Source organism: Sinocyclocheilus grahami, unplaced genomic scaffold (assembly GCF_001515645.1).
Source record: "Sinocyclocheilus grahami isolate Dianchi unplaced genomic scaffold, SAMN03320097.WGS_v1.1 scaffold707.1, whole genome shotgun sequence".
Taxonomy (NCBI): Eukaryota; Metazoa; Chordata; class Actinopteri; order Cypriniformes; family Cyprinidae; genus Sinocyclocheilus; species Sinocyclocheilus grahami.
Window position 1 is genome coordinate 1,481,144 of NW_015505886.1, and position 12,796 is coordinate 1,493,939.

The 12,796-nt window shown below is 34.4% G+C and overlaps 2 protein-coding genes across 2 annotated transcripts; one reads left to right on the forward strand and one right to left on the reverse strand.

Moving 5' to 3' along the window:
• The first annotated feature begins 654 nt into the window (after nt 1-654).
• snx22 (sorting nexin 22) lies at nt 655-10,296 on the forward strand. The gene is made up of 6 exons (XM_016244081.1): nt 655-837; nt 7,185-7,373; nt 9,185-9,279; nt 9,449-9,487; nt 9,581-9,648; nt 9,740-10,296. The coding sequence occupies exons 1-6, from the start codon at nt 748-750 to the stop codon at nt 9,931-9,933; spliced, it is 675 nt and encodes a 224-aa protein (XP_016099567.1). The 5' UTR covers nt 655-747; the 3' UTR covers nt 9,934-10,296.
• Nucleotides 10,297-10,863: 567 nt separating this feature from the next.
• On the reverse strand, nt 10,864-12,590 carry LOC107560023 (peptidyl-prolyl cis-trans isomerase B). The gene is made up of 5 exons (XM_016244082.1): nt 12,369-12,590; nt 11,869-11,982; nt 11,684-11,777; nt 11,340-11,524; nt 10,864-11,235 (listed from the first exon to the last, which is right to left on the reverse strand). Exons 1-5 carry the CDS (start codon nt 12,501-12,503, stop codon nt 11,113-11,115), a joined length of 651 nt encoding a protein of 216 aa, XP_016099568.1. The 5' UTR covers nt 12,504-12,590; the 3' UTR covers nt 10,864-11,112.
• Between the last annotated feature and the right edge of the window lie 206 nt (nt 12,591-12,796).

The window sequence follows — 12,796 nt, forward strand, 5'->3', positions numbered from 1 at the left end:
AGCAGTAAATGCATGAATGCTTGTGTGTCACGGGAAATCATGTGCTTCTCATTTGTTCTCCATTCAGACAAGAAATGAGGACACCAGGTTTAGTGCTGATGAATAAAATAGTCATTCTATTTGAAATACTTAGCACTTAAATAGTTATTACCGTCAATGTCATTCTTTGAAACACATAAATGTGCATTTGTACTCTCCGTAGAGAAATTACACAAATATCCTTTTATGTAACTTCTCCGAAGTCTATTATAGAGTTTATTAAAGATGGTAAGTGTTTATAAATGAGAGATCTCATGACTGACTCGCGAGTAAATGACAAACAGATACTGGGTTCTTTAGCCCTCAAATAAAAAGGTTTTATTTGAGTCCGGAAGTAGGGGGCGGGACATTCTCATTCTAGAGAGCATTTGATTGGACAAAAAAATAACGATTATGTCATTTATATTTTTAATCGGTCAATTTATATATATATAATTTTTTTTTTACTCTCTGGCAGTTGGTTTACCTGTAATATCAGTGTTTTTCCTATTGTAATTGTATTATATAGTATTCGATTAATTAATAAACGAATAAACACGATTTACCAGGTCCTTAACAGTTAATCTTCAAAATCATGCCGTTCTGTATGAATGGCTTTATTTCTCTCAGCTGTCTGTGTGTTTGTTTGGAGGAGGAGCTCATCGTTCAGCTCCAGCAGATCGCAGCTGGTCTTCAGGTCAGTCAGTGATCTGCGCGCTTGTGCTGGAGATGTTGGATCATCAGTGTGTGTCTCCAGTCATCGAGGTCTTTATTCCGGCTCTCACGAGGGAAGTGGACGAGACGGGAAAGTTGCGCAAAGTAAGTCAAACAGAAACTGCTTTATATTCGTGGTTCCTCGGGGCTGCTCTATTATACAGCGCGAACGTGCGTTTGACGTTTTGCACGTGCTTTTGGAGATGTCATTAATTTTTAAAGCTGATCATTATTATTATTAGTCATTCCGTGAGGCTTCCCAACTTATTATGCTAACCACAGGTGCACCCAAAACACCATACGGTTATTGCTGCTAGCTTATATTAAATGAATGAGATATCAGTCTATAGTTATTTCTATAATGATACTATAGAGACTATACTTTTATTTTAGATTATGTAATCAGGTTATTCTTCATGCAATAATCTCTTAAACATACTGTACGAGTTCTAAGATGCACGGTCAACATTCTGTGACAAAAATGTAAAATGATTGCTTAAATAGAATGTATTAGAATGCATATTCTGTTTTAAATGCATGCATAACAAAAGGTAGAAGCATTTATTCATTTAGCAGACAACACAACAAACATTTATATTGTGGCAATTCTTTTTTTGTACTATTGCAACGTTGGTTGTAACAATGTAGAAATGTAATATGCAAGAGAGCTGTAGCAACATTGCTGCTCTACATTTAGATGACCTTCTGACTAGGGATGGCTAATTTATTGTGCACTTATATTTTCAGCATGTTGTCGTAACGTTGATAGAAGGTTTGATTGCATTGCAGCAATGTTCTGATTACTAGGGACCAAAAAATGAGAAAAATACAAGCTTAAGTGATTTCAGAGTACTGGAACGATAGACAAAGGACTTTTTAAATGCAATAAAGTATAAGGTAACAAGTTTGTTAAGTGCTTCCTTCAAAGGTGTGTCTCCAGCCGATTTTAACGCCTAAGGAAAAATGATGAAATATGCAATTCTAAAGAAGAGAGATGCACTCCAGCAGCTCTGCGCTACTGTCATCACTTACAGGAATGAATAGAGCAGGGATATGACGGGACATGTTCCACGCAAAACCTTTTGAAACATCTCGACTCATTTAAACAAGAGATCTGAATGTTTTTACTCTTGATTCTGGATGATTTGAGTGTTTTACATCATTCATAGCACTGCAAAAGAAAAAGATTACAAAAGTAATTGCACATTTTTTAGATTTAAAATATTTTCTTACTTTTATCTCAGAAATAGCAGTTTATATCTCGCAATTGCAAGTTTACATGCCGCAATTCAGACTTTTTTTCTGAGTTAATATCTCATAATTGTGAGTTAACATCTCCCATTTCTGACTTTTTTCTGAGAATTATGAGTTTATATCTCTCAATTGCAAGCTTGTAATTCACTTTTTTCACAGAATTGTGAGTTTACAGTGGGTACGGAAAGTATTCAGACCCCCTTAAATTTTTCACTCTTTGTTATATTGCAGCCATTTGCTAAAATAATTTAAGTTAATTTTTTTTCCTCACAACTGAATTTTTTCTCCAAAATGTGTTTATATCTTGCTATTGCAAGTTTACATCTCGCAATTCTAACTTTTGTCTCAGAATTGCAAGTTTATATCTCATAATTGAAAGCTTGCATCTTGCCATTCTGATTTTTTTCACAGAATTTTAAGTTTACGTCTCGCAACTCTGACTTTTTTCAGAGAATTGTGATTTTATGTCTTTTCAATTGCGCATTTATCTTGCAGTTCTGACTTTTTTCTCAGAATTGCAAAGTTTATATCGCAATTCTGACTTTTTTCATTGAGTTCAGAGTTTACATCTCACAATTATAACTTTTTTCTCAGAATTTTGAGTTTACATCTTGCAGTTCTGACTTTTTTCTCAGAATTGCGAAGTTTGTATCTCCCAGTTCTGAATTTTTTTCATAGAATTCTTGCAATTTTTTCAGAATTTTGAGTTTACATCTCACAATTCTGACTTTTTTCCTCACAATTTTGTATGTGCATGTAGTCAGGTTAGGTGTCAAAAAGTTTGGGGGGGGGGGAAGAAAAAAAAACTGAATTGCGGGATGTAAACTCAGAATTCAGAGAAAAAAAATAGAGAATTCTGAAATGTGAACTCAGAATTCTGAGAAAAACAAATCACTGAAATTGTGAGTAATAGTCGCACTTGTGAGAAAAAAATTGTCAGAATTGGGAGATAAAAAGTCGCAATGACCTTTTTTTATATTTTTTATTCTGTGGTGGAAATAAGCTTCCATAGATAAATAGTAGAACCAGTGTGTTGCGTGGAGTCTGAGCCAGTTCTGTAGGACTGTCCAGCTGCAACCAAAACCGACCCAGCCAAGAGTGAAGGAAAGAGAGTCATAAAAGTTGTGTAAAAATGTTTTGTGTGTCATCTAGATCAGTGGTTCCCAACCCTGGTACTGGAGGCACCCCAACACTGCACGTTTTGCATGTCTCCTTAATCAAACACACCTGATTCAGGTCATCAGCTCATTAGTAAAGACTCCAAGACCTGAAACTGGAGTGTCAGAGAAAGGAGACATGCAAAATGCGCAGTGTTGGGGTGCCTCAAGGACCAGGGTTGGGAACCACTGGTCTAGATAACATGATGTAGTTTTAGTTCATTTATCAGATCAGATGGAGCCAAATCAACTGACCAAACTAGAATGTGTGCATTTTACTTATTTTACTTACATCATTCGCATCAGTGGATTTGTCCAGTATATTATCAGAAATGGATAACGTGGAGCTGCATGAGGAGTTTTTGTGGTCCGAATGAGAGGGTTTAACGGGAGCAGTTGTTTGTGTGTGTGATGCTAAAAGTAGAACAGCTAGATCACAGCTGAATCACAACCACACGGCAACATGCTGATGTCAGTCAAAGCTGTCAGACTGAGCAGGCCATGAAAACATCTCTGAACACTGAGAGCTGTAGAAGTTCAGAAGAATGGAGGTCAGAGGTCACCGTCGAGAGCGATATGAGTATTACTGTACTGGAGATGAATAGAGAAAGAGAGCTCTTCATCTTAGTGGAAATATCCAGCCCTGAATATCAGCAACAATGAGAGCTCTATAAGATCGAGAGAGGGAGGAACTGGGTTTAAATTGAGTCCTCGTGACCCCGATAAACACGACACAATCTGGTGCCCAAAAGAGACATGTGTCTTCATTGTTAACCAGGAATGCTCTCCACCCGCCTGCACTAACTCACGTTACCCATAAAGCTTGTGAAGCATTCACTGATTTAAAGGGATAGTTCAACTTAAAATGTAAATTCTGTCATTTACTCTGTCTTTAATAATAATAGCTTAAGTAAAAATGGCTTTTATATATACACACACACACACATTTTTTTTATAATGTATATATATATATATAAGCCATTTTTACTTAAGCTATTATTTATGATTATGATATATGTATTATTATACATATATCATTTACATATTATAATACATATTATAATAAATGTAATATTGTAACAATAAATGTAGTATGGAAAAGTCCATTCATATTTAATATATTTTATTTTTTATTAAAATGTATTTAGATGTATAAATATTACTTATGCATTTATTTTAAAAGAATATATATATATATATATGAATACATTTAGTATATGATATATAATATAGTATATAATACACAGTATATAATATATTTAATTAATTTTTTAATTTTATTCATTTTTAATGTTTATTTACATATTTATATTATAATATAAATAAATGTATATTTATATTAATTAAATAGTATATATTTAATAGTATATTTTATTGTATGGAAAAGAGCATTACTATTTTAATATAATGTATTTAATATATTTATTTACATTTATATTTTTAATAAATATATTAATATTTATGAATAAATGTATATTTATATAAATGCACATGAATGGTGTTCAATATTTTCTCTTTCATTTTATGGAAAAGAGCAGTGTGAACATTGTCTAGCATCATCTTTTGTGATTAATGGAAGAAAGGACATCATACAGGTTTGGAATGACATGAAGGTGAGTAAAGGATTTATGATTATCATTTTTTGGGTGAACTGTCCCTTTAAATTCTTGAACAGCTCTTGATTTCCTCAGTTTTTTCAGTTCATAACATTGCATGGATAGTTCCCATCACCATGTTGAGCATGCTTGAGCACCGACTTGTCCAAACATGCTTGAGACACAATCATTTTGAATTCCCTCTCCCTCTCCCTCAACCCAGAAAATATTTGAGGTATTGAGAAGCGAACGATTGAGCTCACAGTGGGAAATATTTGGTGGAACTGAATGTTCTGTGTTCCTTTGTTATGGGTGGAAAACGGGAAACTGCTAATTCTCAGATCCCCCCCCCCCCCCATGCACACACACACACACACACACACACACACACACACACTCACCAAGGTTACACTGGCAAAATAGCACTAACTCAATGCATACTGTGTAGTATACACTCAATTCTGCATACTATGTTTTAAAAATAGTATTTAAAGTAGTACTGGGCAACGATTAATCATGATTAATCGCATCCAAAATAAAAGTTTTTGTTTATATAATATATGTGCGTGTGTGTACTGTGTGTATTTATTATATATACATAAACACACACACACATACAGTATACATTTAGAATATATTGACATGTATTTACATGTGTATATATTTATACTCATATAATTTATATTATATATAAATATATATAAACATAACATATTTTTCTTAAATATATACATGCATGCATACACAGTAAATATACACTGTACACACACATATATTATGCACTTAAAAAACTTTTATTTTGGATGCGATTAATCGGCCAAAAATAGTTATTTTGTAATAGTTATTTCACATTTTTAACATCTCTCCTCTCAGAGTCATAAAGTCAATAAATACTGTAAATGAAGTCAACATCATGTTTTTTGATTCCCAGTCGCTTCTAATTTTCGATGAAAGGTCACTCACATGGAGCTCAGATTTATGACACTGTAAAACACTGTTGTTCTGTCACGTTACATTTCTTTGTGTTGTGGACAATAACGACCCATGAGACTTTATAGAGACACTCAATGCTTCAGGGTGCGATCTAACCTGAAGAAGGCCACACCTGTGGAAACTCATGACCTATATAAGACTAAACTGTTGCACGGTCATATGTGTGTGGGTTTGATGAGGTCATTCACTGTGAATAGTCATAGTATTTCTGAATGATTTTTGGAGGCAAGAAAAATTAAAGTTTGGTTAAATATTAATATCTGCTGTTTTAACCTGTCATGACCATGTTAGAGCTACCTTTATTATAAGGCGAACAACCCTTATAATAACAATACGTTTTATTGACGTCTGTTCTGTGTGTTCTCAGGTTTTATGCCCAGTGTTGGGGAAAGTTGCTTTTAAAAGTAATGCATTACAATATTGCGTTACTCCATAAAAAAGTAACTAATTACGTTACTTTTTATGGAAAGTAATGTGTTACGTTACTTTTGCGTTACTTTTTAAATCTGGACAGGGCTTGCTTGTTTGTTTTTAAAATAAAAAAGTAATATTTTTGGCAAATATAAAAGCCTTTTCACACCAAAAGTGAAATGAATAAACCTCAGGCTGAAGGGAAAGTAAATTTACGTCCGTACAGCATTTCTATTTAAAGAAATTTCAACACACTTCAGCAATAAAAAGAGAGACACAAATGTTTGTCTAGAGTAATTTTTGCTTATTAGTAGGGTTGAACTGGATCATCGAAGGTCAGAAGCAAAGACATTGGTTAATAGAAAACATAAAGGATATTTGTGTTGTTTAACATTTAATTATTGTTTTAAAATAAAAAAGTCATATTTTTGGCAAATATAAAAGCCTTTTCACACCAAAAGTGAAATGAATACGCCTCAGGCTGAAGGGAAAGTAAATGTAAGTCCGTACAGTAGAATGCAGAGGAAGACATTTCAACACTTCAGCAATAAAAAGAGAGACACAAATGTTTGTCTAGAGTAATTTTTGCTTATTAGTAGGGTTGAACTGGATCATCGAAGGTCAGAAGCAAAGACATTGGTTAATAGAAAACATAAAGGATATTTGTGTTGTTTAACATTTAATTATTGCAGGTTTGCGTCATATTCCGAGTTGCATTATTTTTATTCATTTTGAGGAATACTGAATCTGTGTTTTTTTTGTGGGTGAGATTAATGCATATTCATATTTATTTTAGAACTACAGTAACATCTTCTGATTTCTCTCAACATGAGGACAGGAGAGCTGTCAGTAAATACATTGGGGGGGAAAAGTAACTTGCGATACTTATTTGAAAAAGTAACTCAGATATGATCTTGTAAATTAAAAAGTAATGCGTTACTTTACCAGTTACTTGAAAAAGTAATCTGATTACGTAACTCGCGTTACTTGAAATGTGTTACCCCCAACACTGTTTATGACACAAGGTTTTATGTTTTTTCAGCTCTTCAGATTGGAGATTCTCTTCAATGGAAGGAAACACTTTGTTTTGCGGCGACACAGTGAATTTCAGACGCTTCACCGGAAGCTGAAGAAGATTCTGCGAGCTCCTGATTTCCCCAGTAAGAGAAACCAGCACCTGCGAACCAAACCGCTGGAGCAAAGACGACAGGAACTGGAGGACTACATCCAGGTAGAGATGTATTTAGTGTTTATATTATATTGATATATTTTATTATTTTATTGCTATTATATCTTATTGTTTTATGCTATAAAGTATTTATTATACTATTAATTTGAGTATTTATTCATATTTAGCTTTAATTTTTGTATTTTCAGAATACATTTTAATTTTAGTTTAGGTTTTAATCATTTTATTGTGTGATATTTTTTGATTTAGCTTTAATTTATTTATACGAGTAATTTTATTGTGTGATTTTATTTTGATTTAGCTTTCATTTATTTTCGATTTCCATGTTGGTACTTAAACTTGTTTCAATTAGTTGCAACATTTCTATTTTAATTTTTTTATTTCAGCTTTATTTCAATTACCGAAATCAATTTTTAATAGTTTTAATAGTTCCCAATAATATATTTTAAATAGTACTTATGGGGGGGGGACATATTATGGGATACTGTATTGTATCTTTTTGTATAAAGCACACTTTGGTTAGTTTTTAACCTTTATGAAGACCTGTGTTCTGAAAGAGCAAATGTATTTGGAAATCAGAGTATTCAGTATATACAGAAAAATCACACACCAAGCACAGTATATGTACAACATATTGTTGTTGAGTATTATGCTATTCCAAATATATAACCCTTACCCCTCATCGCCTTGTTTAGAATGTAGATTAGAATGTAATTATGTGAAATAAAGAATATTAAGAAATTAATACTTTTATTCAACAAGAATGCATTAAGTTGATCAAAAGTAAAGTAAAGACGCTAATAATAATTTTCAATTTCAAATAAATGCTGTTCTTTTGAACTTTCTATCCATTAACAAATCCTGAAAAAAATATATATCATGGTTTTCACAAAAATATGAAGCAGCACAACTGTTTTCAACTGATAATATTCAGAAATGTTTCTTGCGGCAAATATTAGAATGATTTCTGAAGGATCATGTGACACTGAAGACTGGAGGAATGATGCATTTCAGCTTTGCATCACATGAATAAATTACATATATTTTACATTTCATATATATATATATATATATATATATATATTTTTATATAATATATATATATATATATATATATATATATATATATATATATATATATTTGTACGAAGTATTAAATCAATTTCAGTAAGCGTGTTCAACACTTTTTCCCTGGGTCATTCCATTTTATTACACTGCACTTAATTTCTGAATGAACTTATTTGTTTTGTTTTCTTTGCATGTATGGATTATTTAGGTTGTTACTGACATATGGTGAAAATTTCATGTCAGCAGCAACTTTGGAAATATATTTACTGAGAAAAATGGTGATGTGTTCAATACTTATTTTACCTGCTGTATATATATACATACACAGTGTATATATATATATATATATATATACATTTAGCAGACGACTTACAGTGCATTCAGGCTATACATTTTTTTTATCAGTATGTGTGTTCCCTGGGAATTGAACCCATGACCTTTTGCGCTACTAACGCAATACTCTACCACTTAGCCACAGGAACATATATATATATATGTATGTGTGTGTGTACTCTCTAAAAAAATGCCAACCGCTGGGTCAAAACAACCCAATTGCTGGGTTTGTCCATATTTGACCCAGCACTGGATTGTATTTAACCCAGCATTTTTTAGAGTGTAGTATTGACCTTATCATATTCAACTTGTTAAGTGTGTGAAAGTGTATTCTAATGTATGAAACTATGTTGCAATATATCAATCATCATTTTAATGATTTAATTGAATTAATAAATTCAGTATAATGTCATACTGAGGTTGTAACTTTTTTTATTGGCTGCCAATTGCAGGAGATTCTGTATCGAAATGACGTTGTTCCTCAAGAGCTCCTGGATTTCCTGCAGGTCAAACATTTTCATTCGGCGAGCAAGAACTGCAGCTCTGAGTATGTATTTATCTCACTGGAGCACCATAATTGTAATTTAGCAATGTATCTAAATATTTACTATGGAAATTCAGCTAATGAATTAACAATAACAATAAGTAGTCTACATAGTAATAATATTAAAAGTGCTTTCAGGCTTGTTATTAATGCCCTAATCATCATATTTCAGTGAAAACCAGTCAGATGACTGTCAAGAGCAGGGATACAGGTATGTTCATCCTCATCTCTTTTAACCTGTTCATAAACTTGGAATCAAATTTAGATCAATTGATTCTGAACATTGTACATTGTCTTCCTGTAGTTTTAAGTTATTCAATCAGCGAGTAGTTGGTTTCTCGGCTGACCCTTACCAGCTTGAATCCAGATCAGGTAAACCGTACAGATTACTGTGATTGTCATTACAGAATGTTTTTTTTTTTACACCCAAATGAAACGTTCTATTGTGGTCATTTTCCCATAGACCTCCCTGATATCGTGGTGGCCGGCGTCCTGCAGGGTTTGTACCCCAGAGACGTCAAAGTGAGTTTCAAAAAGAGCTGCGCTAAACCCAGCAGCCTCACCTGTGCACCAGAGCTGCCCGTGCATCCCAAAATCCCCACTATTACCATAAACAGAAGCAATATCAGCTCACTGCCAGAGTCACAGAGAATATGAGTGCAATCACTGCAGTGTTGCCTAGCAACTCCATCTGCTTTAAATGTGCCTTCACATGTTTATATCGACTGAATCTTTTCTCTTTAGGTTTGTCATATTTTATGTGAATCTTACAAAAACGGTCTAGGTCATTGTCATCTCAAAAGCTTAGTTAAAAAAAAATTAAAGACTATTTTGACTGCCAACTTTACCATGCACAAAAAATGGATTTAAATGTAAATATTTAAAGTACAGCTGCAATTATTCATCATTGCAATATGTTGTTCTGAATTTAAATTATGCTAATTTCTGTAGTTTTTTTTTACCATATTAAAATCAAGTTTTTGTGCTTAATTGTAATAGTCACAAAAATCTTAATGGACCTAAACATTTTTTTTTTTTTTGCATTTATTTGGCATTCATTTAATATATTTCTGAAAATGTGCATTTTTTCTAAGAAGCCCTGCCAACCATATAAGGCACAAAAATATTTAAATTTTAAATAAAATCCAAATGCAGTTATACATCATTGCAATATGTTGTTCTTAATTTGATTTATACTTTTTTAAAGTTTTTTTTTTTGTTACCTTACTAGAATCTCATTTGTGCTTAATTTTTGTCATAAAAAAATCTTAATGGTCCTAAAAATATTACATTTAAACTTTTTTTGCCTTAATTTCTTATGCATTCCTTTTATGTATTCATTATGTACATGCTATGTGTGTATATGTATTTTTTTTATTTCAGTGTAAAACAAACTGGACATTTCTTCATGAAATTCACATTGCAATCCCAGGTTGTCACTGATTTTGTTTTACTGTGCCAAGATATTTACCTGTACTATAAAACAACTTAAGCATTTTTGCTAAGGGTATTTCTATTGAATAAAGAGAGTGTCTGATTTGTTCATGGTCAAAAAGGCAAGGCATTTCTTCAAGCAACACAACAGCATTAAGAAAACCTGGGTCCTTTATTGAAGATATGTTTACAAAAGCAGGTTGAAGTGGGTCAGGAATCTGACCCTGTGGAATGCTGGTTGGAACTGGACCCAGGATATGCCGCTCTGCGGATCAGGACTGGTGTGTGACGTCCCGGCGAGGGGGCGGAGCTCCAATAAGCACATACACACACACTCTGCTCCCACTAGCACCCAATTCAATCCCCTTAAACCCAGAGTCCTGTTGTCCCCCCAAACTTAAATTACTCTTTAGCTACTGCGAAAGGGTTTTCCACCTCGATCTTGCCGCAGTCGTGGACAATGACGTCCTTGAGAGGTTTATCTCGCCCATCTGTCTTTGTGCTCTCAATCTTTCTCACCACATCCTGGAAGACAGCAGGACAAGTAGCATAATCACTGGAGTAAATGCACTTCTATGAGTATGAAGGAACATAACTTCTTTTTAGATGAATAAAGTTGAGATACTCACCATGCCCTCCAAGATTTTGCCAAACACAACATGTTTGCCATCCAGCCATGGCGTCTGGATCGTGGTGATGAAGAACTGGGAGCCGTTGGTGTCTTTCCCGGCATTGGCCATGCTGAGCCAACCAGGACCATAATGCTTCAGCTTGAAGTTCTCATCAGGGAAACGGTCTCCATAGATGCTCTTACCTACATAAAGAGGTGGTAGAAATCAGGTAATACTTCTTGAAATAATAAACTGAGGTTTATCGCTCACGTCTGGCATCTGAGAGACCTCAACATACTTAAGAACATTAAGATAAAACATGGTATTCATCTTAAACAAAAGTGTTTTTAGTATTTTGATACCTCCAGTTCCATCTCCGCTAGTGAAATCTCCTCCCTGGATCATGAAGTCTTTGATCACTCGGTGGAACTTGCTGCCCTTGTAACCAAATCCTTTCTGGAAATCAAAATTGCATGCATTTAGACTCATTTTTACTGTGAATCGTGAATACTGAATGGCAGAGGAAGAAGAAGAAAAAAAACTTCACCTCTCCAGTAGCCAGCTGGAGGAAATTTTCTGTCGTTTTAGGGACGGTCTTTCCAAAGAGTCCAATGACAATCCGTCCTGCATCCTCATCACCGATCCTCATGTCAAAGTACACCTGTGAAAACGACCAAATCCAGAGTCACATCACAAATCAGTTCTGCACATGCACTATGGTGAATCCACTTCATAAGCTACCATAAACCATATTTAGACAAATATTGATGCAACACTTTTTGATTAAATTACAAAACATTTGCGTGGTGTTACCAGCCTTTGTATATTTTGCACAACACCAATGAACTTTGGTAAATGCACAATAAAAACAAAAAAAAAAACTAGATGGTTTTCAAGCAAAAACCACTAGGCTACGCGAATCTAGCACGCTGAATCTAAGTGTAAACGCAACATTAGATTCGAACTGGAATTCGAATTATGCTATTTGTGTGCAATAGGCCAGACACGGCGTTGCAGTGAATGTAGAGCAGAGCAGCGTTTTTGTACCTTGGCCGTGACTTTCGGACCTTTTTTCTTCTCATCCGCTTCTGACCCGCTCGGGAAAAGCAGGAAAATCACCGAGCCGACGATCAATGTGACTGCCACCAAAAACTTCATCCTCCTCTCGCAGATCCGCACCATGAACAACCCCCCAAAAAACTGTATGTGTGGCGATGACTGTGTGTTAGGGTTTCAGGGGCATCCGGGGAGGAGATTTGAGCTGCGCCCAGAATTCCGCATCAACCCCGGCGAGATTTGAGCGCTAGAGCTGATCCAGGAACAGTTAAGTTAATCTACTCACTGTGGGAACCTACGACGCTGTGCGCACGATGAACTGATCTGAGAACAGGCGCCGGGAGCGCACTCCGCTCTATGTGACGTGTCCCGACCCATCGGACGCTGATTGGACAAGCGTTTGTCTGTCAAGGAATCAA

Coding starts and splice junctions, on each gene's coding strand:
- snx22 (XM_016244081.1), top strand. CDS start 748: ATGTTGGATCATCAGTGTGTGTCTCCAGTCATCGAGGTCTTTATTCCG. Junction 7,374..9,184: donor AACTGGAGGACTACATCCAG/GTAGAGATGTAT, acceptor TGCCAATTGCAG/GAGATTCTGTATCGAAATGA. Junction 9,280..9,448: donor AGCAAGAACTGCAGCTCTGA/GTATGTATTTAT, acceptor ATCATATTTCAG/TGAAAACCAGTCAGATGACT.
- LOC107560023 (XM_016244082.1), bottom strand. CDS start 12,503: ATGGTGCGGATCTGCGAGAGGAGGATGAAGTTTTTGGTGGCAGTCACA. Junction 11,778..11,868: donor TCCAGCTGGCTACTGGAGAG/GTGAAGTTTTTT, acceptor TTTGATTTCCAG/AAAGGATTTGGTTACAAGGG. Junction 11,236..11,339: donor GCAAAATCTTGGAGGGCATG/GTGAGTATCTCA, acceptor GCTGTCTTCCAG/GATGTGGTGAGAAAGATTGA.